This window comes from Synchiropus splendidus, chromosome 2 (genome assembly GCF_027744825.2).
Source record: "Synchiropus splendidus isolate RoL2022-P1 chromosome 2, RoL_Sspl_1.0, whole genome shotgun sequence".
NCBI classification, from domain to species: Eukaryota; Metazoa; Chordata; class Actinopteri; order Syngnathiformes; family Callionymidae; genus Synchiropus; species Synchiropus splendidus.
This window is the reverse complement of record NC_071335.1, coordinates 30757636-30783225: the sequence shown is the minus strand read 5'-3', so window position 1 is coordinate 30783225 and position 25590 is coordinate 30757636. Positions and strand designations below refer to the sequence as shown.

The following is a 25590-nucleotide window of genomic DNA, read 5'->3' as shown; positions in this document are numbered from 1 at the left end:
AGACAGTACACGTATGTAGATTGTTTCAAAGGTCAGCACATGATCCAAGTCACCACGCTGTTCTGAGATGTGACCCGTCCATCATCACTGAGCACATGATGCTGATATCTCTTCTTTTCCTTCCTTTTCAATAAGGGTGCTGACTCTAATGCCCTCACGTGGGCAACATACACCGAGTCAGAATTTGAGGTGAGAGATATATATATTAAAAATTAGCACTGGCTAATGCACTGTAATGAATCAGGCATTGAAGGTCAACTCCCTCACTTCTAATTCAATAAATGAACCTGCAACTCCACATGCTGTTGTTCAGGTTCACCAGCAGGACTCCATGAACACGCTGCTGGAATGCAGACTCATGGATTACATATGCGCCTGTCTATATATAAGGCAGAATGTACAGCTCAGGGTCAGCTGTCAGGAGACATCCTCTTCTGTTACTGTTTGACGATTTAAGCACAGTCTTTATAAAGGTACGTCAGCCTCCTCCACCTCACACTGTCTCTACCATCCTCCCAGGTCTCACCTGTGCTCACGTCCTCCATTATCTCACTTGTCTGTTTCCCATCCTGCTTCCTTTGAAGAGAAAGAGTATTATCCAGTCTTTATAGATATATAAAAATGTGCAATAAAAAGGTGACAGAACAGGTTCTGACAGTAATATTTTGGGGGCTAAATTGTTTCAGTGATTTAGAGCCTGCATTACCACAGATCAATGTGCAGATGCAGCAGGTTAGACACTGTGGGAGCTGGATTAAGTGACAAATATCCAACTACTTTCCCTGCAGTTTTACAGCCCAGGATGACCATCCATTGCATAGATAGTGTTATTCCAGTATTGACAATCATCCACAGCTATACTGAGCAGCGGTAACATGTTAGCACAGGGCTGCCAATTCTCTCCTAACCTGCATAAAACTCTCACAAAAGAGACTTTTGTCAGGCCACACTTCCCATTTGTCCTGCTTTTCTAGCCAAGTGACATCATACGGAATTATAGTATGATTACAGTTCATGGTGCTCTCGCGATTTGGCACCGTGGAGAGACTGTTGCCAGCATGAACTATTGGTTGGTCTACATTTGACAGCTGGTGTTTGAAAATACATTGTTAACTTGTAGTATTAAACTTGCGTGTTTGATCAGATGAGCAGGAGATGCTCATGAGCTTGGTTACACCAGGAAATGGATGTTGTGTTTGCTGCCGTCATAATGTGGGGAAAAAATAGATTCTGGGCAGAAATACTGATATTTAACATTATATATGAGATTATAATATTACATAACATATATATAAAAAATCGGAATATATTTGAGTAACATTTTCTTTCTCCAGCCCCAAATATGACCCTTTTTTGTGGCATTTAATTTGGCGTGATGACAAGATGTGATTTTACATATAGACACATCTGGATGTGGACAGCCATTTTGACGTCACTACACATCACTGCACGCACAAAAACACTACGGAAAAGCTGAACACAGTTGAACCAGCGAAGCAACTTGTGACAGCATTGTTTTAGTACATTCTCTCATAACAAATGATGGCATATTTCGGCAATGTAGCCATGAGCAAACTGTTGAACATCAGGCAATGCTAGCTGTTGCTGATCTCCAGTTAGTTAGGACTGGACCTTCAGATAAGCCCTGCACCAAGTGTTGGACGCAGATTATCTCACATTGACATCTGACAGTTTTGACACTGGCAAAAAGCCTGTTTACTTTTGGCCACACTACTTCAAAAGCTTTGACAGACACAGTCCACATAGCTGCCCCTGCCTTTGGTGTTATCCGTCAGGTGGCATGTGTGCTGGAGCACAGCAAACTCATTTGGTCTTCCTTTGACAAAAACCTAAGAGATTTATTATAAAACACGACCCCGGTGCCAATCTTCCCACCCGCTCGTGTGCGCATCTCCATGGAGGGTTACCAGCTATTTGTTGCTGCAGCTGATTAGTGCGGCAAAGTAAGTCTGTGCGTGGCAACAAAAGTGGGATGGAAGAGGCTTTTTTTTCTTTTACAGTGAAGATGTGCATTTTTAATATCACAGGCAGACAGAGAGCTTCCCGCTGCTCGTCTACGTCTCCCTCCTGCAGGGCGGAACAAGAAGCACTGCATACAAAAGAAGCGACCGTGAAGAACTTGAGCAGCTTTAAATCCTTTTCTCAAAACTAATAAAGGGATTACCAACGAACAATAGAAGCCTTTTTGGACTTTCAGGTCTGACCACAGAAAACAGAGGAACCAGGAAGTTCACTGCAGTTCTTCATCATCTGTTATGAGATCACTGTAACAGACAACCTAATACATGTGTTGACATATGTCACAATGCTTTCCCGTCTTCACTGTGTTGAAAGTAAAGTTTTTTATAATGTTATTTATTGTCAGTCTTAGACAGCTGATTCTGTTGACATTTTCATGTGCTTCCTTTTCTAACTTCCTACCGATTGTAAACATGCAGTGAACTGTTTGGTGGTTTTGAAGCATTACCCCGAAACAGCAGAACCAGAACACAGCACTTTTGATAGACACCTTGACAGACAGCTTGAGAGTGTGTGTGGTGTGTTTAAGGCCCGCAGGGAGAAAGAGTTCAAACTCGAGTAGGACACTCTGCAGCTGCCCAATAAAGAGGCACAGAGGAGCAGAAGTATTTAAATCTTACACCATCAATAATTCGTCCTGCTCAAAGAGAGAAGTCCTTTTGTAACTTTACTTACGAGTCTTAATTCTTAAGTCTTAAAAATTGCATCATGAAGAAGCTGAAGTAAAGACAGACACAACAAAGTTCAGCTGTCATTTCATCTTTACTCCCCAACTCTGCTGAAGACTATACAGTATTTTACTCTTCTTCAGACAAATATAGGGACTCGACTCTTGGTGCCAAGAAAGTTGCGTTTTCTGCTGTTAAATTATAAATAGCCTTTTCTCATCAGACGATGACAAAACTTGGTCGCCCAAGAATTATACTGCATCACTTCACAGGTCCACCTGAGCTTCCTAGGATGACCTCTAAAGCAGGGCTTCGAATGATGTCAGTAGAAGACTCTCACCAAACTCATTTTTGGGATTCCATTCTCCTTCCTGGTTCATGGGTTAGGTGACCGTTGAGAGCATCCTCCTGAGCCAATAGATTTCAATGAACTGGCTGCTGTACTCACGACTGTGTTGTGGAGTGAAGTTATAAATTAAAATACAGAATAAAGTGGATGTTGTTTTCGACCATTTGTCAGCAACAGTTCCTAAACTTTACATCAGTGACAAAGTCAAACAAACTGTCTGGAGAGTTCTGAAAATATCTGAATATGAGAATTACCATAAGTACAAGTCATCTTATTGTATGCAGACTCTAGCAGCCTCCAAGCAACTTCTTTACTGGTCCGAAAGGTGAGCAGAACATGAGGTCGTCTCCAAGCATCTTAAGAATATTGCTAGAAATATAGGCTATATGAGTAAAAGAAAATCATATATGACTCCTGCTGCTTTAACAAGAGATCCTTGTGACATCTGGAGACTCCTCAATACTTTACTTTCAGCAGGCGACTTATTTGTGCAGCCAAGTGTTTCTGGCTTTTCTGCTAAGCAGTAAGAATAGTGATGGACGTGTCGAGGTAAAGTGGAGACTGGAGGACTTACTATAATCACTCCGCAGTCGCTCACAGAGTAGTCAGAGGAAAACATTGATCTGGATTACAGAAGGAAAACTCACTGAAGTGGCTGAAGTGAGGCGGCGCGACAGATGAAATGTTGTTGAGGGAACAATGGATAAAAAGAAATGAAGGGAATAGACATTTGGAAAAGTGGTCTTTTACACCTGGCACACATTGGACTCATTGTTACAGTTTTAATGGTTATGTATCTTGGGTGACATAAGACAGAACCTTGAGGTGATGAAGGGCTGATGTCTTATGACATAGGGGCCATTTGTAGCATTGAAGGAACAAGAGACAGATGATGGGGAGATAGAAAAGGGAACAAAAGATGAAGATCAGACGCAACTTTGAGGTTTGCAGTGGGGGAAAGTAAAGTAAAAAAAGAGAACATTTTGCAGCATTTAGAGAGTGCTCAGGCAAGGCAGGATGGATCCACCCTGATGGAGTTTATGGGTTGTCCTTTAAAAAAAGACCTGAGTGGTCCTCGTCTGCCTGAAGGTACTGTGTGTTAAGAGCTTATTTTCTACAAACCCGTTTTAGGAACCAGTCCGGTCATTCTTCAATCCCAAAACTAAACCCAGTAGTTCAGCAGTTTCTGAAATGGTCAGATCCGCTCCAACCACAGCAAAGTCCCCATCCTAAGTGAGTCTTTTTGGACGAGTCTTCCTTCCTTTATTGTGTATTCCATGAGCTCCTAAAGCTGATCCTGTGTCCCTCTATTTGATTCTGTCTGGGTGCTGTGGAAGGAAGCCTCATCATTGCAGGACATGTGCATGTATTTTTGTCCATCTAGGAAATGTCATGCAAAGTTGCTGGAGAGTTTACAAATGGCATGAATGCCAGGGAGAAAAGTTACTATTTATATCTTTGCACGTCTCGGTTCAGCTGACACTCTGAACTAAGTGTCTTCCCGAGGAAGCTGGGGTGTCAGTGTCTGGTAGGGATCGAGCGCTTTAAACCCGAAACCCCCAGAGGGCACAGGCGGTCAGCTGGAGGGTCCCTCATTCGGGTGCGGCAAGGATGGTAACTAGAGGCGTCATTCTTTGAATTCCGGCTGATATTGGGGAGGCCTGGGAACCTCTTCTCCATCCTTCTGATATTGTGACTGTTGACATGCTGGTGAGAGGTTACGCTGTTCTGAATCGCGATGCAGTGGGCAAATGTGAAGAGACGTGTTTTATCCTCTGGGAATAGACAAGGTCCGCCACATACAGTCCAAAGTTGGCAAAGGAGAAGACAGAAACCACCAGCTTGCTGTCCCACGGACACTTCCCTTGAGGGCAAGATGACGGGCGCCACAGTGATCCATACTTTGCATCGAAGCAAAACACAGGCCACACCACAGATGCACTCAGGTACAGTAGAACCTCCAGCAGGGTGCAGACCACCACAAAGCGGTCAAAGGGCATACAGCGCACAGCCTTTGTCCTGCCGCATACCGTCATCATCACCACCACCGAAGTCAGAGCGAAGCAGAACGAATAGACTGCCACGCAGTAGATGGTTGCAGGGTAACGGGAGTACTCGCTTCCATTGGCCAGAGCCCCAAATATCACGCACGCCACAAATCCCTGAACAACTTTGAGGAGTCCAGAGGCGGTGGACATGTATCCCACCACAGACTGGCCTGGCCTGGCTCGGCACAAAGCCACCTCAGCTCCGTAGGCGATGGTTCCCAGGATGGAGCACACGGTGACCGCAATGCGAAAATCTCGCACGTGGCATCCGGCGTAAGGGCACTCGGATCTGACGAAAAATAGTGGATAGACGACGGAAGCGGTCACATACCTGTGGACCGAGACGGTTGTCAATGAAGGGACCTGCTAACAATTAGCATCACTACCATCATCACAGTCAAAAAATCTTTTGTTACCCCAAATAATTAAACTCACATGAGGGTGGCAAAGGCGGCGCACGTGACCGTGAGATTGTCCCAGGACACGGGGAGGCAGCTGTAGAGGCGAGTGGCGTCCAGGAAGAAGACCAAGACGGTCATCGCAAAGCAGAAGCACCAGGCCGCCATACAGAAGATGCCATGTGACCCGCTGTAACCTGCCGTGTGGACCACCAGGGCGATAACCGCGCAGCCCATGGCTAACTGGCAGAGACGGGCAGCTCCCAGTGGTGAGAGCAGAGCCTTCTTGTTGAGGTATGGACCCTCCTGAGAATTCATGTCCTTGTCTTTCAGGGTCTTAATGCCAATTGAAAAAAAGTACTGGGGATCACAGGCAGCGGGCCTATGGTTCTTCTTTGATCCCTGTGGCTCTTGACTGTTCCTGCAAGCAAGAAAAATCTAGCTTAAATACAACAGCTTTGTTGTCTAGATTTGCTGTTTCTGTGATACAGTGGTGAGTATATAAATGCAAATAGTGATTACATTTACTGAGAGTGTGTTTATTTTATCAGGAAGACAGTGGAACAAGTGGAAGTGAAAGAATAAATAATGAGGTCAGTTTAGTTTGTTTACATTCCAAGTTTTATTTCTATTTTTGTTCTGTCTTTTCATCTTGACACCCTAATGAAATATTCATAGTTACAAAAACTTTCTTTGTGCAAATATTTTTTAGTGAATTGTAAGGTAAGGTTTACTATGTGGCCCTTTATTTACATCAAAGTTGTCCCTAAGAGACTAGTCATGACCGACCCAACCAGTTGTAGTTGTAAAACCCTGAAAAGGATATAACAATTCATTTTATTTATGAACTGAATCAGCTTTCATATTCATGGCTATACTTTTGTCTCATTGAGTAGCAGAAGAAGACCTGCTTTAGAACTCCATATTGGGATGAAAGCATTAATGTTATTTCATTTCACTTGTGTTGTGTTGAAAAGGAACTGGCTCATTCAGTGGATACTTCTTGTGAGCGAAAGTTGTGCTGCACATGTGCGATTCATTGTTGTGAAATCTATTTCTGTGCGTGCACAGCCTCAGCAGGCTCCTCTCTATTTCCGTATCAAAGTCAGTCACAAAGTTCGAGCAGGCGCTGACTCACCTTTTCAGCTGAGGAATACTGCTGACTCATCATTCACAAATATATCAAAAGCGGGGGACGAAGAGTCTGAAGTGACAATAACTAGTTTCCCTCTTCTCTGTGGCGTGACGCTGTCATGTTCGGAGGTCCATGAAGAAGTGAAGCCGAGTTAGTCCGGCGTGGTTCCGAACTCTTTCCTGGCCCCTAACAGTCCTCTGGTACCAGCGACCCAACTGTGTGTCTCTCTGTCGCTTCCTCTGCTCTACATGAGAAGACGGCCGGCAGTCAGACTGGTATGGAAGCTATTCAGGGTTGGGTCATCGCTGAATGAGCGCTGGGGGTCTGAACATGTGGTCTGCCGGGGTCGTGGTATGCAGACGCATAGAGGCTGAAGCCAAATCCCTCGGACATTAGGTGACTCTGTCAAACACGCTGCTCTTTTGTGGCTTTCAGTAGAGTTTCAGGTGGGAGGAAAATAGGAAACTCTGGAAAGCAACATACGCAATAATGACATTCCCAAGTTCATCTGTGTGTTTTCAGCTGTAACCTTGAAGTGGTTGATGCTTTAACATAGAGTTTAACTCATGCAGACAGGTTGTTCAAACTGGCTTTAAGGGTGGAGGGGTTCAACTGTGCCAGGGCAGGTCCCCTTGCTGGGCAAAAACACAGCTCCTTCTGAATTCTACTTGAGCAGACACCCCAGATGGACCTCCTGGCGAAGCAGACAGGTTTAACTCCCACAATGAGAGGCTCTATTTCGGCTTATGGACACATTAATATAGCCCAGCATTCTCTCATGTCAGAGTTGAGGACCTCCCAGCTGTTGATCTTCCTGACCAGGGACCATCACAATGTTTGTCTGAGCGCCTCTGCCGTCATATGACTTCTTCCTCTTTCCCCACATGGCAACAAATACCAGAGATGACAACAAAAGTGATCATCAATGAGATACCGCCTTTTTGCTGGAACATGGAGTTTATTGTGAACAAGAGCTACAAAATAGATTTCATGACCTCAGGAATATCCCTTCAGGTTTTACTGCTTGCCCATACCAGACATGAAGTCCTCAGTGGACAAATAAAATCACTAGAGGGAGCTCTTGTAAATAACCCTCCCCAAAAAGTGGGTACACTCAATTAGCTCTGAGCTGAGGTGACCTCTCCTTCACCTCAGCTCAGAGGTGAGGTGAAGGAGAGGTCTTCATATTTAGCATGTCTCCTTTATTCCAAAGACAGCAGCTTCTTCTTCACGTCTCTCTGTGTGTCTTCTCAGAACTGTGAAACTCCCATCTGCCATCTGCTGTCCCTTGAGATCACTTGGGTGAGAAGAAATCAGTGTGGATGCAAACCAGTGGCTTGGCAGAGGAGCGCACTCACTGAGTACTTTACTACTTGTGTACTATTACAGTTCAGTTTAAATAGGCATGGCGGGTCCAAGTGGTTGAAGATTATGGCGCTAAAAGTCTGTCAGAAAAGGGTTAAGAAGCAGGAATGACCTTTGTATTTTGCTGGTCAGGTCATCTTGTACTGTCTTGTTTGTGTACTTTTGGTCACTGCCACCTGTTCATTCTTCAATTGATTTAATAAATAATACAAATGTACAAAATATTCCCTGTTTTCTCTTCTAGGAGACTACATCCAAGAGGATTAAGTGTATATACTGTCCATATTTGTGACATTTTGTGTCAAACATCTTTCTCATGTCCATCCTATGTAAAATCAATGAAGAGACCCATCAACAGTCGCATACAAACCACGCGTCGTTTTAAAAATCTCAATCATTTATTTTTCATTCGATTTGAAATCCGATTTAAAACAGCATTTCCAATCTTGCCCACACGGTGGCGCCACAGCAAATCATTAGAAAGACAACGTCGACAGTCCTTCCAAACGGTATCATTTTTATTAACATCATGAGGAACTAAGTGCTGCGTACACACCCCACTCTGGTCACTGGCAATGGCAATTAAAAGCTAATATTTGGCCGACACTCATGGCTAGAGGAACATGTGAGAGGAGTTCCTTTCCTCGGTTGAAGTGCTGTCGCACACGCTTCTACTTCTTACCTGAGAAGGAGACAAATAAGAGTCAGTACAACCTAGATTCATCAAGCAGATAGAAAGTAACCAAAGAAGTTCTTTAGATTCATGCTGAGAGAAAAGTAGAGAGACAGAGTTAGCAGAGGAGGAAGTTAGAAGCATCAGCGAGAGATGTGCAGAACATGTATGAGGACAGTGGTGAGGTGTGTTTTATGAGAATATCAGGGTCTCCCTGGACCGTGATGTTTGATGATGATGCAGTGATTTGTGGTGAGAGAAAAGATGAGTTGGAGGAGAAGATGGAGAGAAGAGGAATGAAGGTTGGTAGAACCACGACAGGATGCATGTGTGTAAATGAGAGAGGCAGGTGAAGATGCAGGGAGTAACAGCAGGGAACATGAAGGAGCTCAATTGGTTGGGATCAATCAGAGATACAAAGTGTAACGGCAGAAAACTGAGTTAAAAGTGCGATAAAAGATACAAAGGTTTTCATTGGAAGTGACTAGAAAGGCCGCACATCAGGAGTTGTTTGGAGACACATGGAGAGAACAGACGAAGGTACCATGGAGAAGAAGACAGGGCTCTTTGTCTTGTCATCTTACTAGCAGTATTATTGTTGTATTAGTAACAGAAGATGACGTTCAACAGATTGAAATTGGCATAAATATCACAGGAGAAGAAATAATAAACTGCATCGACAAGCGGTGAGAGTCTGATGGAGACTAACAGAGTGGCCTCACCAGGAAGTTTCAGCCACTTGGGAACTTTGCCCGGGTCAGACCGAGACGGTCGAGGAGGCAGCGTGTGTGCGGGTGAGCTCTGCTCCTCCTGCATGGACCCACCGCTGTCGTCCATTAACTCCAGTGGTGCCGCAGCGCTGGACAGAGGCGACCCGCTGTGAAGAAGGCAGCTGATTTGAAAGGATAAAAAGGAACACAAATGATTAGAGGAATGAGAGAAGTATAATGGGGTGAGTAACAGGAAGTGACTGCAACATGAGAAGGATCTTTTGTCAGGTCTGTGGGGGCAGCATTGACCCGTGTGTGGCAGAAAATGGAAGCACAATGGGGGCACCTGCTGTGTGCACAACCTCAAAGGGATTCCAGCGATGACAGCTTTGTGACAGGAAAATAGACTGGTTGCCGTGGGATACAAGAGCATGGATCCCTTACTGAGCAGCACGCTAGCAATGCTTACCTGGTTATGGAGTCATTAGCTTGCGAAAGAGAGACGGACGATCCCAGGAGCTCCCTCTTCAGGTAACATTCTGCAAGAACACAGGAAGATCTTTTGGGCTTGTTGACATTCCCAAGTGATGGACTGATCAAGAGAAGAAAGGGAGGGGAATAATGGCGACTACCTGTCTTAGCGTTGGAGCCGAAGTAGACCAGCGCGCCGGGGAACAGGTCCGCCTGCCAGTGAACCAGCAGAAGCTTACAATTCATGTTATTCAATTTGTGCAAAGCGCCATAAACTCCAGAGACTAAAGTTCTTTTAAGAAGACTCTGCACTGCTCAGGGACCTGAAGCACTTAGAGCAGAGCTTTGAAGTCGACCACAAAATGAGCCTCAACCAAACACTTGAGGGAGAAGTTTCTCCTTCCATCAAACTTGTAATTAGCATCAGATAGACAGAGCGCAGCTCGGGATGTGAACAGATCCTGCACGAGCACTTTAACAAATTAAAGCATTATTACAGCTGAACATCAAATATTGAAGAAACAATTCACTTTAAAAGAGAAAGGACGTAACAAATATCCTCAACAATCATGTGTATTATCAGAACCTTTGACCCCTGAAATGCAATCTCTGAATGGTCTGGATGGTAGCAGGTGCACGTTTGAAGCCAGCACCAAAGCGTTCCTGAGCGGCTGCCCTCATGAGAACTGGCGATGAAGACGTATGGTGTGTAATGCCTTCAGTCACGGCTGCCACTGGGCAGGAAGGGATTTCTCACCGGCACCTCCCGGTTCTGACGCAGGCACAAATGATCACGCTGCGTCCAAATTCAGTTTAACTTGTCGGCCGAAACCATCGGAACCTCAGGTGTGCCAACTCCTCCTGATCTGCCGCAGACAAACAGTACAAGCTTGGACGAAACAAAGAAGCACTGCGTGTCGCTTCACTCTCAAAAGCATGACGAACGCTTTGATCAGCTCAGCTGTTAAGTCCTAGGCAGGAGGGAGAAACACGAGCGCTGGGTTTGAGAAAACACATTTGTAAAGAGGGCTAGCGTCTCTCTGGAGTGACGTACTGTTGTTAAAACAGAGGTGGAAGGATAATGATGGAGACAGTCAGAGGTGAAGTGTTCCCTGATGGAAGACAGGAGCAGACAGACGAGGGAGGGAGCGCCTGAAGAGCCGCCAGGTTGGAGGAGCATTCCTTCCCTGACAAGTGATAAAAGCATTCTAGGAAAAGAAGTAATACACGGATTTACTTGACAAAAGAAATGAAGGGAAAAAAACGTGTCGGTGGGACAATATAGACTGATTAGTGTGCGCTGTGACACTGAGGGGATTAGAGACTTTGTTTTTGTGCAGTTTTATGCTTTTAAGTTCCCAATGAAGGAAGGCATGTGGCTGGGAGAGGATTTAGTGGTGAACTAAGGCACAGGAGGGTCCGACAAAAGATCTGTAACGCTGATGGAACTGGAGAAGGGAAGAAGATCAAAAGAGAGAAAAGCTTAAGTCGGAGAAGAGAGAAGGTCACACAGGAAATCGAGCAGAGTTCATTAAGGGACATGTAAAACAGGTGCTATCTTCTCAAACAGCTGTACGAGCAGATGCATCATCAATGCACAGGTTAATTCCCTGTCTCCAGTGACGCCAGGTGGCGTGTTTATATTAAATCTATATAAAAACTTATTTGTTTTTTGGTAAGTTGCTGTATGTACGGGAAAAGAGGATTGAAATACTGAAACAGGTGACTAATATTTTCACTATGACTGCATCACAGTAGGGAATGATGAACAACCAAACTAACCATAGAAGAGTTTCTCACACGTTTCACGTCTCATCTATCTCAGCATGAGCCGCGCTCTGATGTGGAAGGCAGCGCGGCGCTCCATACGTGCACGTGTGTATGTGCGATGATCAAAGCGCAGCCTGTATGAACCCCATGTGCCAGTCTGGGAAGAATCAAGCCCAGCTGTGGTCAAGGACAGTGGAGAAGGCGAACAAGTGTGAGAGCATGGAGGAGCCAAAGAACAGAGGGAGAGACTTGCTCTTTGAAGAGAGGGCCCAGCTGATACATTTCCCAAGCATTGTGTGAGTGTGTGTGTGCATCTGGTTTAATCGATACTTGTGGGGACCACATGCCGTTTGTGCCAGTCCCCACAAATCAGGCCTAAATTTGAGGATGAAGACGTCTAAATAACTGTGTCATTATATTTAAGTCCAAGTTTGGTTCACAGTCCTGGTTAAGGTTTGCCATTTGTTTTGGATGGTTAGGTTTCGGGTGAGAGGCTGGGGAAAGCATCATGGCAAGGAGCGGTCCCCACAAAGATAGAGACACAAGTGTGTGTGTGTGTCTGTGTGTATGTGTGAGATCTTACCTGAAAAAGAGTCACTGATGATTCGTTCAGAACCGTTTTTGGAGGCGTGATAACTGCATGAAAAAAAGAAATGATTCAATTGAAAAAGGGCCAGTGACAAAATAACTACCTCCTTAATGAAAACACAAACACCATGGAATGACACATATGGATTTTAATAGCTAAGTGACTCATGTACAGCAGGTGAGAGATATTGTCAGCATTGGTCACAGTTAAATGGTCCATTTTGACACATCTTGTCACCATTCTTTTAATCGTCTGGTAAAAGTGTTGGTGTCAGTCTCCAGCTTCAGGTGGGTGAGTCGGCTGATCCACACATGAGCCGCTCTCACAGAAAAATCAGAATGTTCATTAAAGTGGAGCTTTAACCTCTTGTAATTACTGCAGAAAACAGGAGTGACTTTGTCATACAGACACTTAAATAGAAATGTAATGGCAAATATAATATAAAGAGTCATTTTAAAGAAGGTTTTGTTCCCTCTGGCCCATCATTTTTATGCTGTTACAAGTTTCAGAGTGACTTGAGACACCTGGGACCATGTTGTGATGCGGCATAACAGCAGATACACTCATTCATCATATTTCAACTGTCTGTCAAGTATAACCCTATAATATTAGACTTTGTTTACATCATCAGTTGCTTCATTTTAAATGTTGATCTCAAACAGATCATTCTAAGGGCTTCATGCAGATGGAAATACACATTGAGTGACTTTCATCAGGGCATGTGTGAGACGGTTAGCTGCTTGCAGTTTTAGCAGAAAAATAGATGACAGTATCATCGGTATTGAACTGGCACCTGGACAACCTAGGGCAGGGCATGACTGAACAACAGTGGTCCAAGTATGGATCCCTGTGGTACTCCTGTTAGAAGCTGAGATTTGTCCCCATGTACCTTGACACATTGTTGCCTGCACTTCAGATATGATTTGAATATCTGTAGATATATTGAAATGTTGTAACTTGGTCAACGGGACTTTATGGTTGACAGTGTCAAAACCCTTTTTAAGGTCCATGTCCATATTGATTTATTATGATGTTAAGTAAAACAGATAACATGAGTGGCATTAATAATGAAGGCATATATTGGATGCACTGGTGAAAAACCACTATCTCACAGAAACATGAACAGCATTAATCCATCTGTCAGTGTCCAAAGAGTCCAATTCAAACATAAACAATAAAATTACATAAATGTTTTAACCACAGAAACCTGATGTTTGCAAATGAATCAGTGTCACTCTGATGCGTCACTGCTTCACCGCTGATAACAGGAAAGTGGTAACAAGAGCGGGATGACGCTAAAAATAAATGAACCGATGATTCACTGAAGACAAATTTTTATGACTATTAAGTTGACACTTACACAAGTAGAAGTTGAGCCGCGGATCCTCCAGGTGGCTCTTCACAAAATGCCTCAGCGCACCGACTGTGACAAAAGCATATACAGTTGCATCAGTTACTGTGAGTAAACAAAGCTGGAATTTCCCTTCCCTTGGTTGTCATGCTGGCACGAGAGCCACAGAGATTTAATCTGCGCATTACAGAGCCGTCTTGATCTTGACATCTTCTCTGGTGTGGCTTCAGTCATAAATGCGGCGAGGAAGCCGCGAGTGCCTTTAACATTGCAGTCATACCTCTGGCTCGTCGGCTGAAATGAACACCCAAACACACCCACCTGTCTCCATCGGCCTGAAGAAGCCCTGGAGAACATGTCTGTCTGGAAACTGGACCCTGAGGACCACCTAGGGAGAGAGTGTGTACAGATTACATGTTGAGGTGCAAATTCCTCACCTGCAGGAAAATCTCAAAATTTACCATGAATGTAGCATAAATGTGACTGAAGGGTTTACAGTCACAAATAAACGTTGGGTGAAGAGTGTGCATAAAGACTAATGCAATTTGTTGTTTGGTATTTATAGTTTATTTTACCTATATTTCCAATAAAACCAAATCAGCTTCAACTGTGATTTAATGATAAAACATGCATGTGTTGTGTTGCACATTTTGAGTATGTTAGCACACAAAAATCCATCCAAGCATGTGCCCTTACAATCTGTGATCTACAACTATTGGCTTGCTTCAGACTCAACAGGGCAGAGGGTTTGGTACAAGCTGTTCATCCCATCAAAGACTCTCCCTCAACTTATCTGAAACTATTAAATATATTTAACTGTTTTTAAAAAAGCAGCCGACACCTCCACTTACTTTAGGATACCGCTCCATCTTTTCTTTCATCTGGGCTTCCCTAAGACTTTTGGTCATGAGTGGGGCCTCCTCTAGTAACTTCCTGTAGACAGAGGAGAAATGCAGTCAGGCAAAATCATACCAACAGGTATTGGAATAAACTGGTGATCAAAACAAAAAAGGCAACGTGAGATGAGCCAGCCTAGAGTTTCTGTGACGCACACTAGCGTCTGAAAGACAAATAGTTGTGGTTTGTGTAATTTTAAACCCAGTAATTGCAGTCATTGACATGGCAGTAGAGCAATCATGAGGCTGCAAGGTAAAATATGTGAAGCCTTTATGTCGTCTGTGGGTTCCATTTTTGACTGTGTGATAAGCATCTGCAGTATATAATTACTAGCAAACTTTTTACCACATTAAAAAAGCAGAGTAAACATGTGAATAGAATGCAACAAAGATAGAGTGGAGACTTGTCACGCCAAAGTATATATTTTAAAGTTCTTTTGATCATGTTTCCTAAATCGCACTTCTTCATCTCACCTCTCACTCTTCAGCTGAGCAAAGCGCTTGCGAACGTCATCCATGGTCACTTCAAAAAACTCGTCAGGCAGATCAGTCTGGCCTTCAGAGCGGTGGGTCACAGATTCAAGGTGGTATATCAGTGGTTCCCTCTCCACCGGCTGAAGTGAGAACGTGAGAGAGGGAAATGTGACACAGACGAAGACAAACATTGGGAGCAAGATGACTGACTGACTTTGTTCAAATGCAGAGGGAAACATGGTTGTTTGTGGGGCCCAAGTCAAACTGTTTCTATGCCACCAAAAATTGCATTTTTTTTCTAAGTTAAATAGATAAGAACACAAATGCATGTAAGCTGAACACAGTGCAGACAACTGATAAAATCAAATGAATTTACCTCCAAAAACCCATCCTCCTTATTCATGTCTTCATCTGAATTCATGCTTGTGGCTTGATTCTGAAAAGATGCACTTCATTAAAACCAAGATCAACTCCATGTCAAAAATTTTGGAGCTCAAACAAAAAGACAATAACTATGATAATGACTTTGCTGTTGTTTTCTATCCAACCATGTCAGATAGGGCCGATTTAGAACAGAAACCTGGTGACCAACCTCACCTTTGAAACACTAGTTCCAGGACGGTTCAGAAATAAAATTGCATCTCACCGTGGTTTCAGTGCTGTAGTTTGGTTTGGCTTTCTTGGGTTTTGGAGATTCCGCCACAGAAGAGAGAGATGAAATCGATGAGGAAACATGTCCTTCTGCAGCAGAACCCCCAAGGCGCTGACCACCTCCAGAAAATGGAACAAACGCAGCAGCAGGAACAGAGCAAGAGGTCAGATGTGATGTAACTCTTGATGGCCCTGCCTTTTCTCCATCCTCTTCTTTATCAGCTGAAGAGACTTTTTGCCGAACTACCTCCTCTTGTTTTTGAACCTCTTCTCGAGGGACACAGACCTGATCAGCAACAGGTTCTGGATCTGGAAGGGTTTCCATTGGACAAATGGGAGTTGCATTTTTAACCGGCTCCACGGTTTCAATGACTATGGGTGAAGGATCTGGCTGAGATGCTGACAGAGGTGATATTTTGTTGGTGCAAGGTTGAATTGGCACAGCTACGTTTGCATTTCCATCCCCGTTTTCTCCTGATGGTTTTTCTTTTTTAATTATAAACCTGAGAGAAGGAATAGAATATGACTCCTCAAATAACAAAGTATACATTAGAAAAGTACAATTTAAATGGTTCATTTTTAATTGGTACCTGACTATTGCATTCCCTCCTGTGAGACCGAGAGATTTCAGGGTGGCCTTCTTCAAAGCTTCCTCCCCACACACCTGCACACATAAGTTAATTCTCATTTGCACTATTCACTCCCTAAACTCAATACGAATATCCATTACCTCATCTCTCATGTAAACGCACACAGGTGTGGATCCAGCTTGCGACAAACTGGAGGAAAACAGGGAATACAAGGGCAAAATGAGCATTTTGTTTGAACAGTTGCCTTCAATCCAAAGAAAACAAAACAGACATTTAATCAAATGAGAACAATGTGGAGTACGGTTGAGGTTTAACTATCAAGTCTTATTAAATGACGCAGTACATGACATGTGTAAACCATGTGGGTGAAATGAAGCTAATTGGACCATGGACGTTTTACTATTGTTTTCCTAAGGCTGAAAATCAAAGCAACCATTCTTCACAACGCTAAGCTTTGACCATGGTGATGGGCTAATATTTATTTCATGGAAGCTTTACTTCCATGGAAAGGGATCAGAAAATGGAATGATGTCATCTAAAAACGATGAGCGCTTCATAGAGCCATAAGCACCTGGTAACACATGTTAGAAACTACAGAGTAACAGCTGCAAAGGAGAGAGAGAGAGAGACAAAAAAGGGAGGGATAGAGGGAGAGTGAGAGAAAGACAGAACAAGAGAGAGAGAGAGAGAGAGAGAAAAGGAGGGAGAGAGGGAGAGTGAGAGAAAGAGAGAACAAGAGAGAGAACTTTAAAACTTAAAAGAGATGCGTCCAATGCTGTTACACTTCTGAAGCAAGCCCAGTCAAATGGTATATTTGAGTCCATAAAAAAAACTGGAACAAAACAATTTCTCAACTGTGCAAACCTGATCTGTGGAAAATGTGTCAGCAACTCCCAGAGACTTTGTCCAGAAGAAAAAGAGCCTTGGAGACGAGAACCATCCTCCATCTGGAGCGCAATACGCACCTGAGAGAATTTTTCATGGGTTATAGTCGCCATATAAACGAGAGATGCCAGAAAACCTCTTTTCCATCCAAACAAATCTACCAACATTGTTACAAACCTAGCTCCAACAACATTAAATGACTGAATGTTGGAATTTAAAAGTCAAATACCAATTAAATGATGACTAAATAGTCACATTCTAAAATAAATAGCTACTTTATTTCAGTAAAAACAACATCAAAACCATATCCTTGATCACTCCCGCACATTCTTTTCAACTTTGTCAGGTTATATATTTTCAGCTACAACCCAGTGCTCAAACATCTGGCGTGTTTTTAACTCAACAAACCTGGCCATCGGATGTAACCTGTTTTCTTGTACTTGGCACCACCTCCAGTTTGGCATTGTTAGGAAGGTTGGCAAACCTCCATTGGAGGGATAGGTCAACAACAGTCCTCTGGAACCTGCCCAGAGAATACAAACAGTTGCTTTCTTTAGACTAAAATAGTTAAATAAAACAGGTTTTAGAACTTTACAAATCCACAAGAAGACGTTTCAGCAAAGCAGCAGAGCAAAATATCTGTAGCCTATTTAGACCTGTGGACGCAGATGAATGGACTTATCTTTTTGAAAGTTATCTTACATTTGACACAAATGACATTTAAACAACAGTGGAAAAGATGACATTATGAGGAAAAAAGTCAACAGAATAATTACATTTGCAACTATTACTACTATAAAACTACAAACATGGTGGACAGAATAAAATAATGAAAAACGAAACTGTTGTGGTCATGTAAACATTGGCAATTGGATTTATAAGACAGGTGGACGTGGTAGGAATCGAACAGAAGACCAAAAACCAAAACAACAGAGTCTTAATGTGTGGGTTATGTGAAGTGTCCACGCCTTTTATCCAGTTGATACAACAAATAGCGAAGGACTGTGATGCATCATTCAAAAGAACTGCTCACTTCAAACCGTGATCATCTGGATTAAATCCGTGTTTCTTGCAAACGTCTTCCAGCACCTGGTGGCCAGCAGATAAATAGAATGTTAAGCAACATAAAATCAACAGCTTACGCTATTACATAAACCGTGGAGGCAAAAAGTGATCAGTCACTGGCTACCAACTGTTAGCCAAACTAGCCTAGCTCCAAAGGTATTCACTCGCGCTTTGACCAAACAAAAGCATTGCAACAAACAACCAAACCGTGACACAAAACCGCCTCTACAGACAAGTATTACCTGCAATAAGGGTGTGTTAGCAGACACTTTAACTGTTTGCCTTCTTCCATTTGGAACCAGAACCGTCACTGATGTACCGCTGGCAGCCATAATGTCCTGTGACGTCACTGTGTTTATTTGAACCAACTTTATTAGTACCACATGAACTCGACAGGACAAAAAGCGAACATCAATTCATTTCTATCATCCAAAATGTGATCATTTGAAGTTCTACGGTTCCAATGATTCAGTCGTACTGTAATAATAAAATACATATAATGATGAAATACATATCCATTGGTGTTACCATTGTGAAGTACTATACAGTTTTATTTTGGAGTCATCAAGTTTAACATACTACTATGGTCACATTCTGGCTTTATAAAGAAAAAAAAACCCCAAATATTTTACTAGTGGTCTGTCAACATGCACCAACATGTTTTATTTTTATGGACTGACAATTACTTTTAAATTGTCTTTGTCTACTGGCACCAACTGTAGCTAGTACTCTGATTTTCATACAGAGAGACAAGCTCTTTTATATATAACACATATTGTTTATGGTGAGAATCTCTCTATTGTTTGACTTTGCTGTTTATATTGTCTTTATTGTGTATAATGTGTCTTTGCTGTTACCATTAATATTGCTTAATTTCCCCCATTGTGTGAACAACAAAGGTTCTCTGTCTGTCTAGGGTTCAATACAAATAACGGCTGCATTAAAAATGTCGACCTGGGAAATGGCAATAAAAAAATAATTAATTATCACTAGAATATTTTAATTTTCAAACAATGAGGCCCCTGCATGTGTAATCTACTGATTGTTATCAACAAAGCATTACATCTGAGCTTCATGTGACACTCTATCCAGGTGGGAATCAAATCATACGAGATATGACAACACATGGTGCTAGCAGATGGAGAGGTGTTACAGGATGTACAACTGCCTGATGACAACCTAAAGTCCATCTGAGTTAAAAACAGCTCACAGTTCTGGGAGGAAATTGCTACCGGCTGAACAAATAAGTCACGCTTCCTGTCACACTCTGGATGTTGGGATATTCAAATAAAGATGGCATATATTTCAATAAATCTCATACATTAAGAAGTAAAAAAAAATAAATTTAATTAATAAAAACACCACCATTCCACACAACACAGAAATGAGTGAAAAAAGATTCACAGAAACACATGGAATGGCGTTAAGAGTAAATACATATTTATTTTTTGACAGTGGCATTGCATACATTTTCCTAACTCTTACACAAATACACAGTTATGTGGACTTTTGCATGTCCTGAAATAAAGGCTCCTTAAAAACAGGGTGTTCCTTCCTCACGACATTCTAGAAATAATAAAATAATTAAAAGAACACTGTGTTGCTAGCTTTGTGATGTGCGACATTGATAGTTTTTTCTTGAATACATAGAAAAAAATACTTAAATGTATTTAAATCTATTTTTTATTTATTTACTCAAACATTCTCTTCAAACCCTAAGATTATGTAACATAATCACATTACTTTAAACATGGAATCTGATATTCTCTTTAGGATAGTTTGAATTTCCAAAACAACATCCAGCAGACAGCAATAGACCTCTGCATGTTGACTCCTCACTTCAAAGGGTGGTCACATCAAAGACAAGTCTGGTATGGGGGGTTGAGGGGCCGCTTAGGGGCCGCTTCCAGCTTATGCGCTCCCCTGGTGTCAAAATGACGCCCTTGCGCAGGAACATCATCCAGCGATAATCGCGATTGGCTGGCGGGCGTGTGAAGAAGCAGGAGGGGGAGGAAAGGTTTGAATAAAACCACTCGTCTTTTACGGGTGAACTGGATCGGAACTAACTGAGCAGACGGACCCTCGCCTGAGCAAATTGACTGGATGCGTTCCTCGTTCTGTGGCAATGGCGAGAGGAAATGTGAGTTCATTTCACACGTGCAGAGAGAACTTTTTCTAAATACCTCTCGGAGATGCTGTGTGTGAAGCCTGGCTTATGTTTGAGGGGTCGCCTGCAGTGAGAGCCAGTGATGCAGATGAGAGGCGGCATGTGCGCGGCGCGCTCCTGCCTGCTCCTGCTCCTCTTTCATGCGAGTTCGCTGGCGGAGGCGCGGAAGCCGCGCGGCGGACGAGCATCCACTCGCAGACCGCAGCCGCAGGAGAGTCCAACTTTGAGAGAGCGAGTGGACGGAGCTGAGAGTTTCTCTTTGGACTTCACTGCCGTAGCGGGAAACGTGGACAATTTCATGGTGCAAATAAAGAATCTGGCGCAGTCGCTGTACCCATGTTCCGCGCAGAAGCTGGACCAGGATATGAAGCTGAATCTTTTGAAGAACGCGTCTGTTACCTGTAACGATGGCTCACCAGCAGGGTAAGAAGGATGAATAACACCAAATTCCCACTTCAGTTTTGTTAAAAAGATTCAGTTTTGAACGTAAAATATATTCAAGAACAACTACTAATTCAGTGTGTGTCGTTTTAGGGGCCGGAAATGGCTCAACTACACACATTTGAGGGCCACTGTTTACCATAACACAAAAGTAAAAACAAGTACTGGCATTTCTCATCTGCTCTCTGCAGCAGGTCAGTCAGACTACCCAGTGAATTCATCCAACTCCACATTATATCATAAGAAGAAATAGTCTTAATGTCTATTTACCTCAGAGTGGCTGCATTTTAAGGTCAATAATTTTGCATTAAAAAGTACAGAAAATGTCACATAACATATATGGACAATTAAAAGCTTAGGTGCATCAATATTGGCATCACTTCTTGCAAGAAATTGAAACATGAAGTTTCAATGGTCCATGGCTGTAGAAGAAGAAACAATGAATAAATGTAGAATCGAGTCATAAAAATAGTCACAAGACTTGGAGTACATGAGACCACAGTGTAATAACGGGATCGGAGTCAGGATCAAAGAATGTGCTGTGTTGTGTGTGTAACGTTCTGAATAGGTGTGTTTGGCTTGTGTGCCATGCAGGTACTACATCAGGGAGTCAAAAGGCAGCAAGAGATGGCTGCTGTTTTTGGAAGGTGCGGAGGAATCTATCTGATCAATCAGTACTCTTGATGCCCTTGCAAAACATGGTTCTGTGTTGCCCAGGTGGCTGGTACTGCTTTAACAGACCGACATGTGACAGCAGGTATGAGACCATGAGGAGACTGATGAGCTCCGCCAAGTGGCCACGTTCCAAAAAAGGTTTGACACCAGACATTTTTGCTCTTCTTCTTGCTTTAATATATATTTCCAGCCTCCTCTGAGGTCATATATGGGTAGGAGGTTCCATATGTTCAAGTCAGAGCCTTGTTCAAGAGACCTTGCTCATCCCATCCTGGATCTCAGTTCAGTTCTGAGCTCAGTGATGTCCTCCTAGCTCAAACACTCACCTCTGATAACTTTCTTTAGTGCTGCATAAACCTATTTCAACTGATTCCTTTCTGCCTGGAGAAGCAGTGCCTCTATTCTGAGTCTTTAGTGAATGACTTGATGGAGGGTCCAGGCCAGAATGGAGTGATTTAATAGGTGTTGTCATATAAAGTACGGATTAAAGGCATGTGATGCATGTAATATTTTGCAGTCTTCATCTTATGTTATGTGTTTTTATTTATAAGGAGGGGATCAACTGAGCGAGAGATAGCCACAACCCAGAAAAGGTCAATGTTTCTGGAGTGTGACATCTAGCTGGGAAATTTAGGAACTGCAGGTAAAAGGAAAACTGTGTCTGAGGGAGGAAACTCGAGACACAAAAATATTGAAAGGGACTACCGGTACGCAAAAAAGTTTGACGTTAAATGACGAACCTTCAGCACAGCAACACACAATTATGATATGTGTTTTTGCACCCGTAGCTTTCACTTCTCTCACGGTGAAAAAGGCTTTCTGAATGAAGTAGATTCATAGAAATGTTTGCTCCTCGGCTGAGCTTGCATCAATCTTTCATGTCAAGCTCTGGCTCAGCATCAGGGGAATTCTTTGTTTGGGCTTCTCACTGCTCCGTGCGCAGGTTTCACTGGCAGAACTTATAAAACTCTACTAGATTTAAGAGAAGTTTTTGCCTGTTCTTTGTACACAGACTCGCATGAGGGCGTTTTGCCAGTTGTGACATCTAAAGAATGTATTTTCCACAAATATTGTTTGAAAGTAAGTAAATGAAATGTAGAGGAAAACAGGGACCTAGAGCCTGAGGAGGGAGGCACCCAGCTTCATCACTAGACGTATATTGAATCTGTTTTGAATCAAAAGTTTCTTTCATTTAAATTAAAATGTGTAGTGATGTCTGTCATCCCTGAGTGACTCGAGTAGAGCCCCTGAGTCTGTACCCAGTGGGTGGCCAAGTGAGGTGGCTACTGAGATTCTTTTGGATGTCTGCTATACAGCTGCATTTGAGAGGAAAACATGAAGCATTTCCACCAGGAGACGGACCAAAAGCGCTTTTTCAAAGGAAGCAGGGAAGCAGGTCTCCGATTTTTGCATAACTAAATGAAGCAAGCAGATAACTTAACTCACCATAAAGCCTACTTCACTTATTATAAAGCAGTGTTTTTACCTCAGTGCCCCCTAGATGACGCACTCTGTTTGACCACAGGGTGCCCCCCTGTTTGGCCCTTCACCACCAGCAAGCTTCCGCTGACTAATGTTTACGCATCTCTCATCTTATTTTGGTCGTTGTCAGAGCTACAGATCGGAAAGTGATGTTATCCTTTTTGTGTTTTTCTACTTTTCACAGGCACAGGAATCTTATCTCCTCAGCCAGAGGAAAACCCGCACTGGTGGAACGCCAACATGGTGTAAGGGAACTTTGTGTGTTTTTTTAAATACTGGAAAGTTTGTGTGACGATTCAGTGTGTTAGGTTGTCAGCTTTGTGCATGGCCCACAGTAGTGTGAGCTACAAAGTAGTCCACTGAAGGTTGCCCACTCCTGTGAAACACATGCCTCAACTCTCTGTTGCAGATTCATCCCCTACTGCTCTAGTGACGTGTGGAGTGGAGCCACTCCTAAAAGCGTGGATGGTAAGTGTCCCTAACACAAGCGTAACTTGTTTTAAACTGCTGAAAACATTGTTGTTTCCAGGCCACTACGCATTCATGGGCTCTCTGATCATCAAGGAGGTAGTGAAGGAGCTGCTGTCTAAAGGGCTGGACCATGCTAAGGTGCTCCTTCTGGCGGGAAGCAGGTGAATCCAGCATGTGTGTGAGCGTCCCTTCCCTCCTCTGATCGCACCGTTGCTGTCACCAGTGCGGGCGGGACTGGCGTCCTGCTGAATGTGGACCAGGTGGCCAAGCAGCTGGAGGTACAAGGTCACACGGGGGTTCGGGTGCGAGGTTTGGTGGACTCTGGATGGTTCCTGGACAACAAGCAGTACAAGTACAGCGACTGCCTGGACCCTATCAGCTGTGCCCCAACAGAGGCCATCAAGAGAGGCGTCAGGTGAGACATGAGGGGGAGATGGTTTTGTCTTTATTCAGAGTCTGAATCCTGCATTCCTGTGCAGGTACTGGGGTGGAATGGTGCCAGAAACCTGCAGACAGGCTCATGTGGGTGAAGAGTGGAAGTGCTTCTTTGGCTATAAAGTTTATCCCTTGTTAAGAAGTAGGTGACCCCACGCAGCGCTGCCTTATATCTTGGAGCCGATGAGTAAGTGACGTCTTCTCCCTCCAGGTCCGGTGTTTGTGGTGCAGTGGCTGTTCGACGAGGCTCAGCTGACCATCGACAATGTCCACCTGATGGGACAGCCAATGCACGAGGGTCAGTGGAGGTACATACAGAACCTGGGACAAGAGCTGAGGAGCACTCTCCGGAATGTTCCGTAAGACCGCACACGAATGATAAAACTCCACTGAAGATACATTGGCACTTAACATTTGTTGTGTTCCCGCAGAGCCATGTTTGCTCCGGCGTGCTTATCTCATGAGCTCATGACTAGAACGTAAGTACCTGCCTTCTATCACGTGAGGCTGGGTCATCGGGGCAGCAGCAGAAGCCTTCCCAAGACTTCCCTATTGCCTGACCCCTTCCCACAATCTTTGGTCAGTCCATCACCCAGGTGCACAGAACACCTCACTGCTGAGGAGTCCAGAAAGCCTCTGAAGAAGAGGCTCCCTCAACTCGCTCTTGATGCAGAGGCGCAGTAGTTCTACTTTGAGTCGCTCCATCTCCTCCTGATTGAGCTTCTCATCCCATCAAAACAGATACTGGACACACACGGCCATTCAAACAACTGTTACGGCTAATTTATGCTAGCAAATTTCACAATTTCAAGAACTGAAAGAACAGTAGGGGACCCAGTACAGAACCTTGTGGGACCCCCATGTTCTGTTTGAGACTGTTGACTGTCTTGTTTGCAGATAGGGTCTTGATTCTTCAGGTATACTCAGAAATGCACCATATGCAAAAACCAAAAGTCCAATGACCAATTCCCTCCATATTTGTCTTTTCCGCAGCTCCTGGATGGACATCCAGGTGAAAGGAACCAGCCTCCCCAGAGCCCTGCACTGCTGGGACCGCAGTCTCCAGGAGAAAAGTGGCAACGGCAGCCGCAAGAACCCACCTACAAACGGATGTCCGACACGTTTGATTGACAGCTGCCCCTGGCCACATTGCAACCCCTCGTGCCCAACGATACGAGACCACCTGACTGGACAGGAGATGGGTGTGATCCAGTTTTTGAAGCACATGGGGTTTGACGTGCAGCGCATCGCTCAGCAGCAGGGGATGGACCCCGGGAAGCTACTGGGCATGCTCAATAACAGCAGTTAATCCATGTGACAAACTCAAGAGATTTGGTGTTTTGTTGTTTAGAAAAAAAAAAAAAAAAAAAAAAAGTCAATGGTGCCACAACGGAAAAATCATGTGCTGTATTCAAATACATATTTATTTTTCTATGACAAATATTTATATACTGTATAGCTACTGTGATGATGGAATGAGTTCTGCCAAACATGTACCTGAAGATTAAAGTGTTAACAATCCAATGTCTTACAATGTCTTCTTTAGACAGCAGTCCATCTGCTTTTAGACATATAATGCAAAGCAGGATATGTTTTATTGAATCAGCAATGAGACTGTTTAAATACGTAAATAATACAAAATAAAAGGATTATTTAGAAAAACATGTTTTTGTTTTATTTTTACATAAAAAACAAACCTTGAAATATTGCTATGAAACATTTGGCATTATAATTTTTTGTAGGAGAATAATCAAAAACTCATGAAAAGAAGTGATTTTTACTTTTATTTTC

The 25590-nt window shown here is 43.3% G+C and overlaps 3 protein-coding genes across 6 annotated transcripts; 1 reads left to right on the top strand and 2 right to left on the bottom strand.

The window, feature by feature from the left end:
* Nucleotides 1-4612: 4612 nt before the first annotated feature.
* LOC128754585 (myeloid-associated differentiation marker-like protein 2) lies at nucleotides 4613-5821 on the bottom strand. The gene is made up of 2 exons (XM_053857302.1): nucleotides 5541-5821; nucleotides 4613-5436 (listed from the first exon to the last, which is right to left on the bottom strand). The coding sequence occupies exons 1-2, from the start codon at nucleotides 5819-5821 to the stop codon at nucleotides 4776-4778; spliced, it is 942 nt and encodes a 313-aa protein (XP_053713277.1). The 3' UTR covers nucleotides 4613-4775.
* Nucleotides 5822-8384: 2563 nt separating this feature from the next.
* Nucleotides 8385-18477, bottom strand: LOC128754976 (tether containing UBX domain for GLUT4-like). 4 transcript variants are annotated; one of them, XM_053858024.1, is made up of 17 exons: nucleotides 18371-18477; nucleotides 18097-18152; nucleotides 17472-17586; nucleotides 17043-17143; nucleotides 16319-16367; nucleotides 16179-16252; nucleotides 15584-16091; nucleotides 15314-15373; nucleotides 14938-15077; nucleotides 14419-14500; nucleotides 13889-13955; nucleotides 13577-13639; nucleotides 12211-12263; nucleotides 10019-10070; nucleotides 9856-9925; nucleotides 9399-9568; nucleotides 8385-8685 (listed from the first exon to the last, which is right to left on the bottom strand). In XM_053858024.1, the coding sequence occupies exons 1-17, from the start codon at nucleotides 18458-18460 to the stop codon at nucleotides 8675-8677; spliced, it is 1761 nt and encodes a 586-aa protein (XP_053713999.1). In that variant the 5' UTR covers nucleotides 18461-18477; the 3' UTR covers nucleotides 8385-8674. The 4 variants fall into 4 exon arrangements, with proteins under 4 accessions (XP_053713999.1, XP_053714000.1, XP_053714002.1 ...); XM_053858025.1 differs by having other exon boundaries at nucleotides 9399-9553; XM_053858027.1 differs by lacking the exons at nucleotides 8385-8685; nucleotides 9399-9568; nucleotides 9856-9925 and adding an exon at nucleotides 11640-11804 and having other exon boundaries at nucleotides 10036-10070.
* Nucleotides 18478-19944: 1467 nt separating this feature from the next.
* On the top strand, nucleotides 19945-25303 carry LOC128754138 (palmitoleoyl-protein carboxylesterase notum1a-like). The gene is made up of 11 exons (XM_053856538.1): nucleotides 19945-20718; nucleotides 21331-21383; nucleotides 21454-21549; nucleotides 23078-23138; nucleotides 23303-23361; nucleotides 23423-23525; nucleotides 23588-23779; nucleotides 23844-23941; nucleotides 24011-24158; nucleotides 24231-24278; nucleotides 24793-25303. The coding sequence occupies exons 1-11, from the start codon at nucleotides 20378-20380 to the stop codon at nucleotides 25106-25108; spliced, it is 1515 nt and encodes a 504-aa protein (XP_053712513.1). The 5' UTR covers nucleotides 19945-20377; the 3' UTR covers nucleotides 25109-25303.
* Nucleotides 25304-25590: the final 287 nt, after the last annotated feature.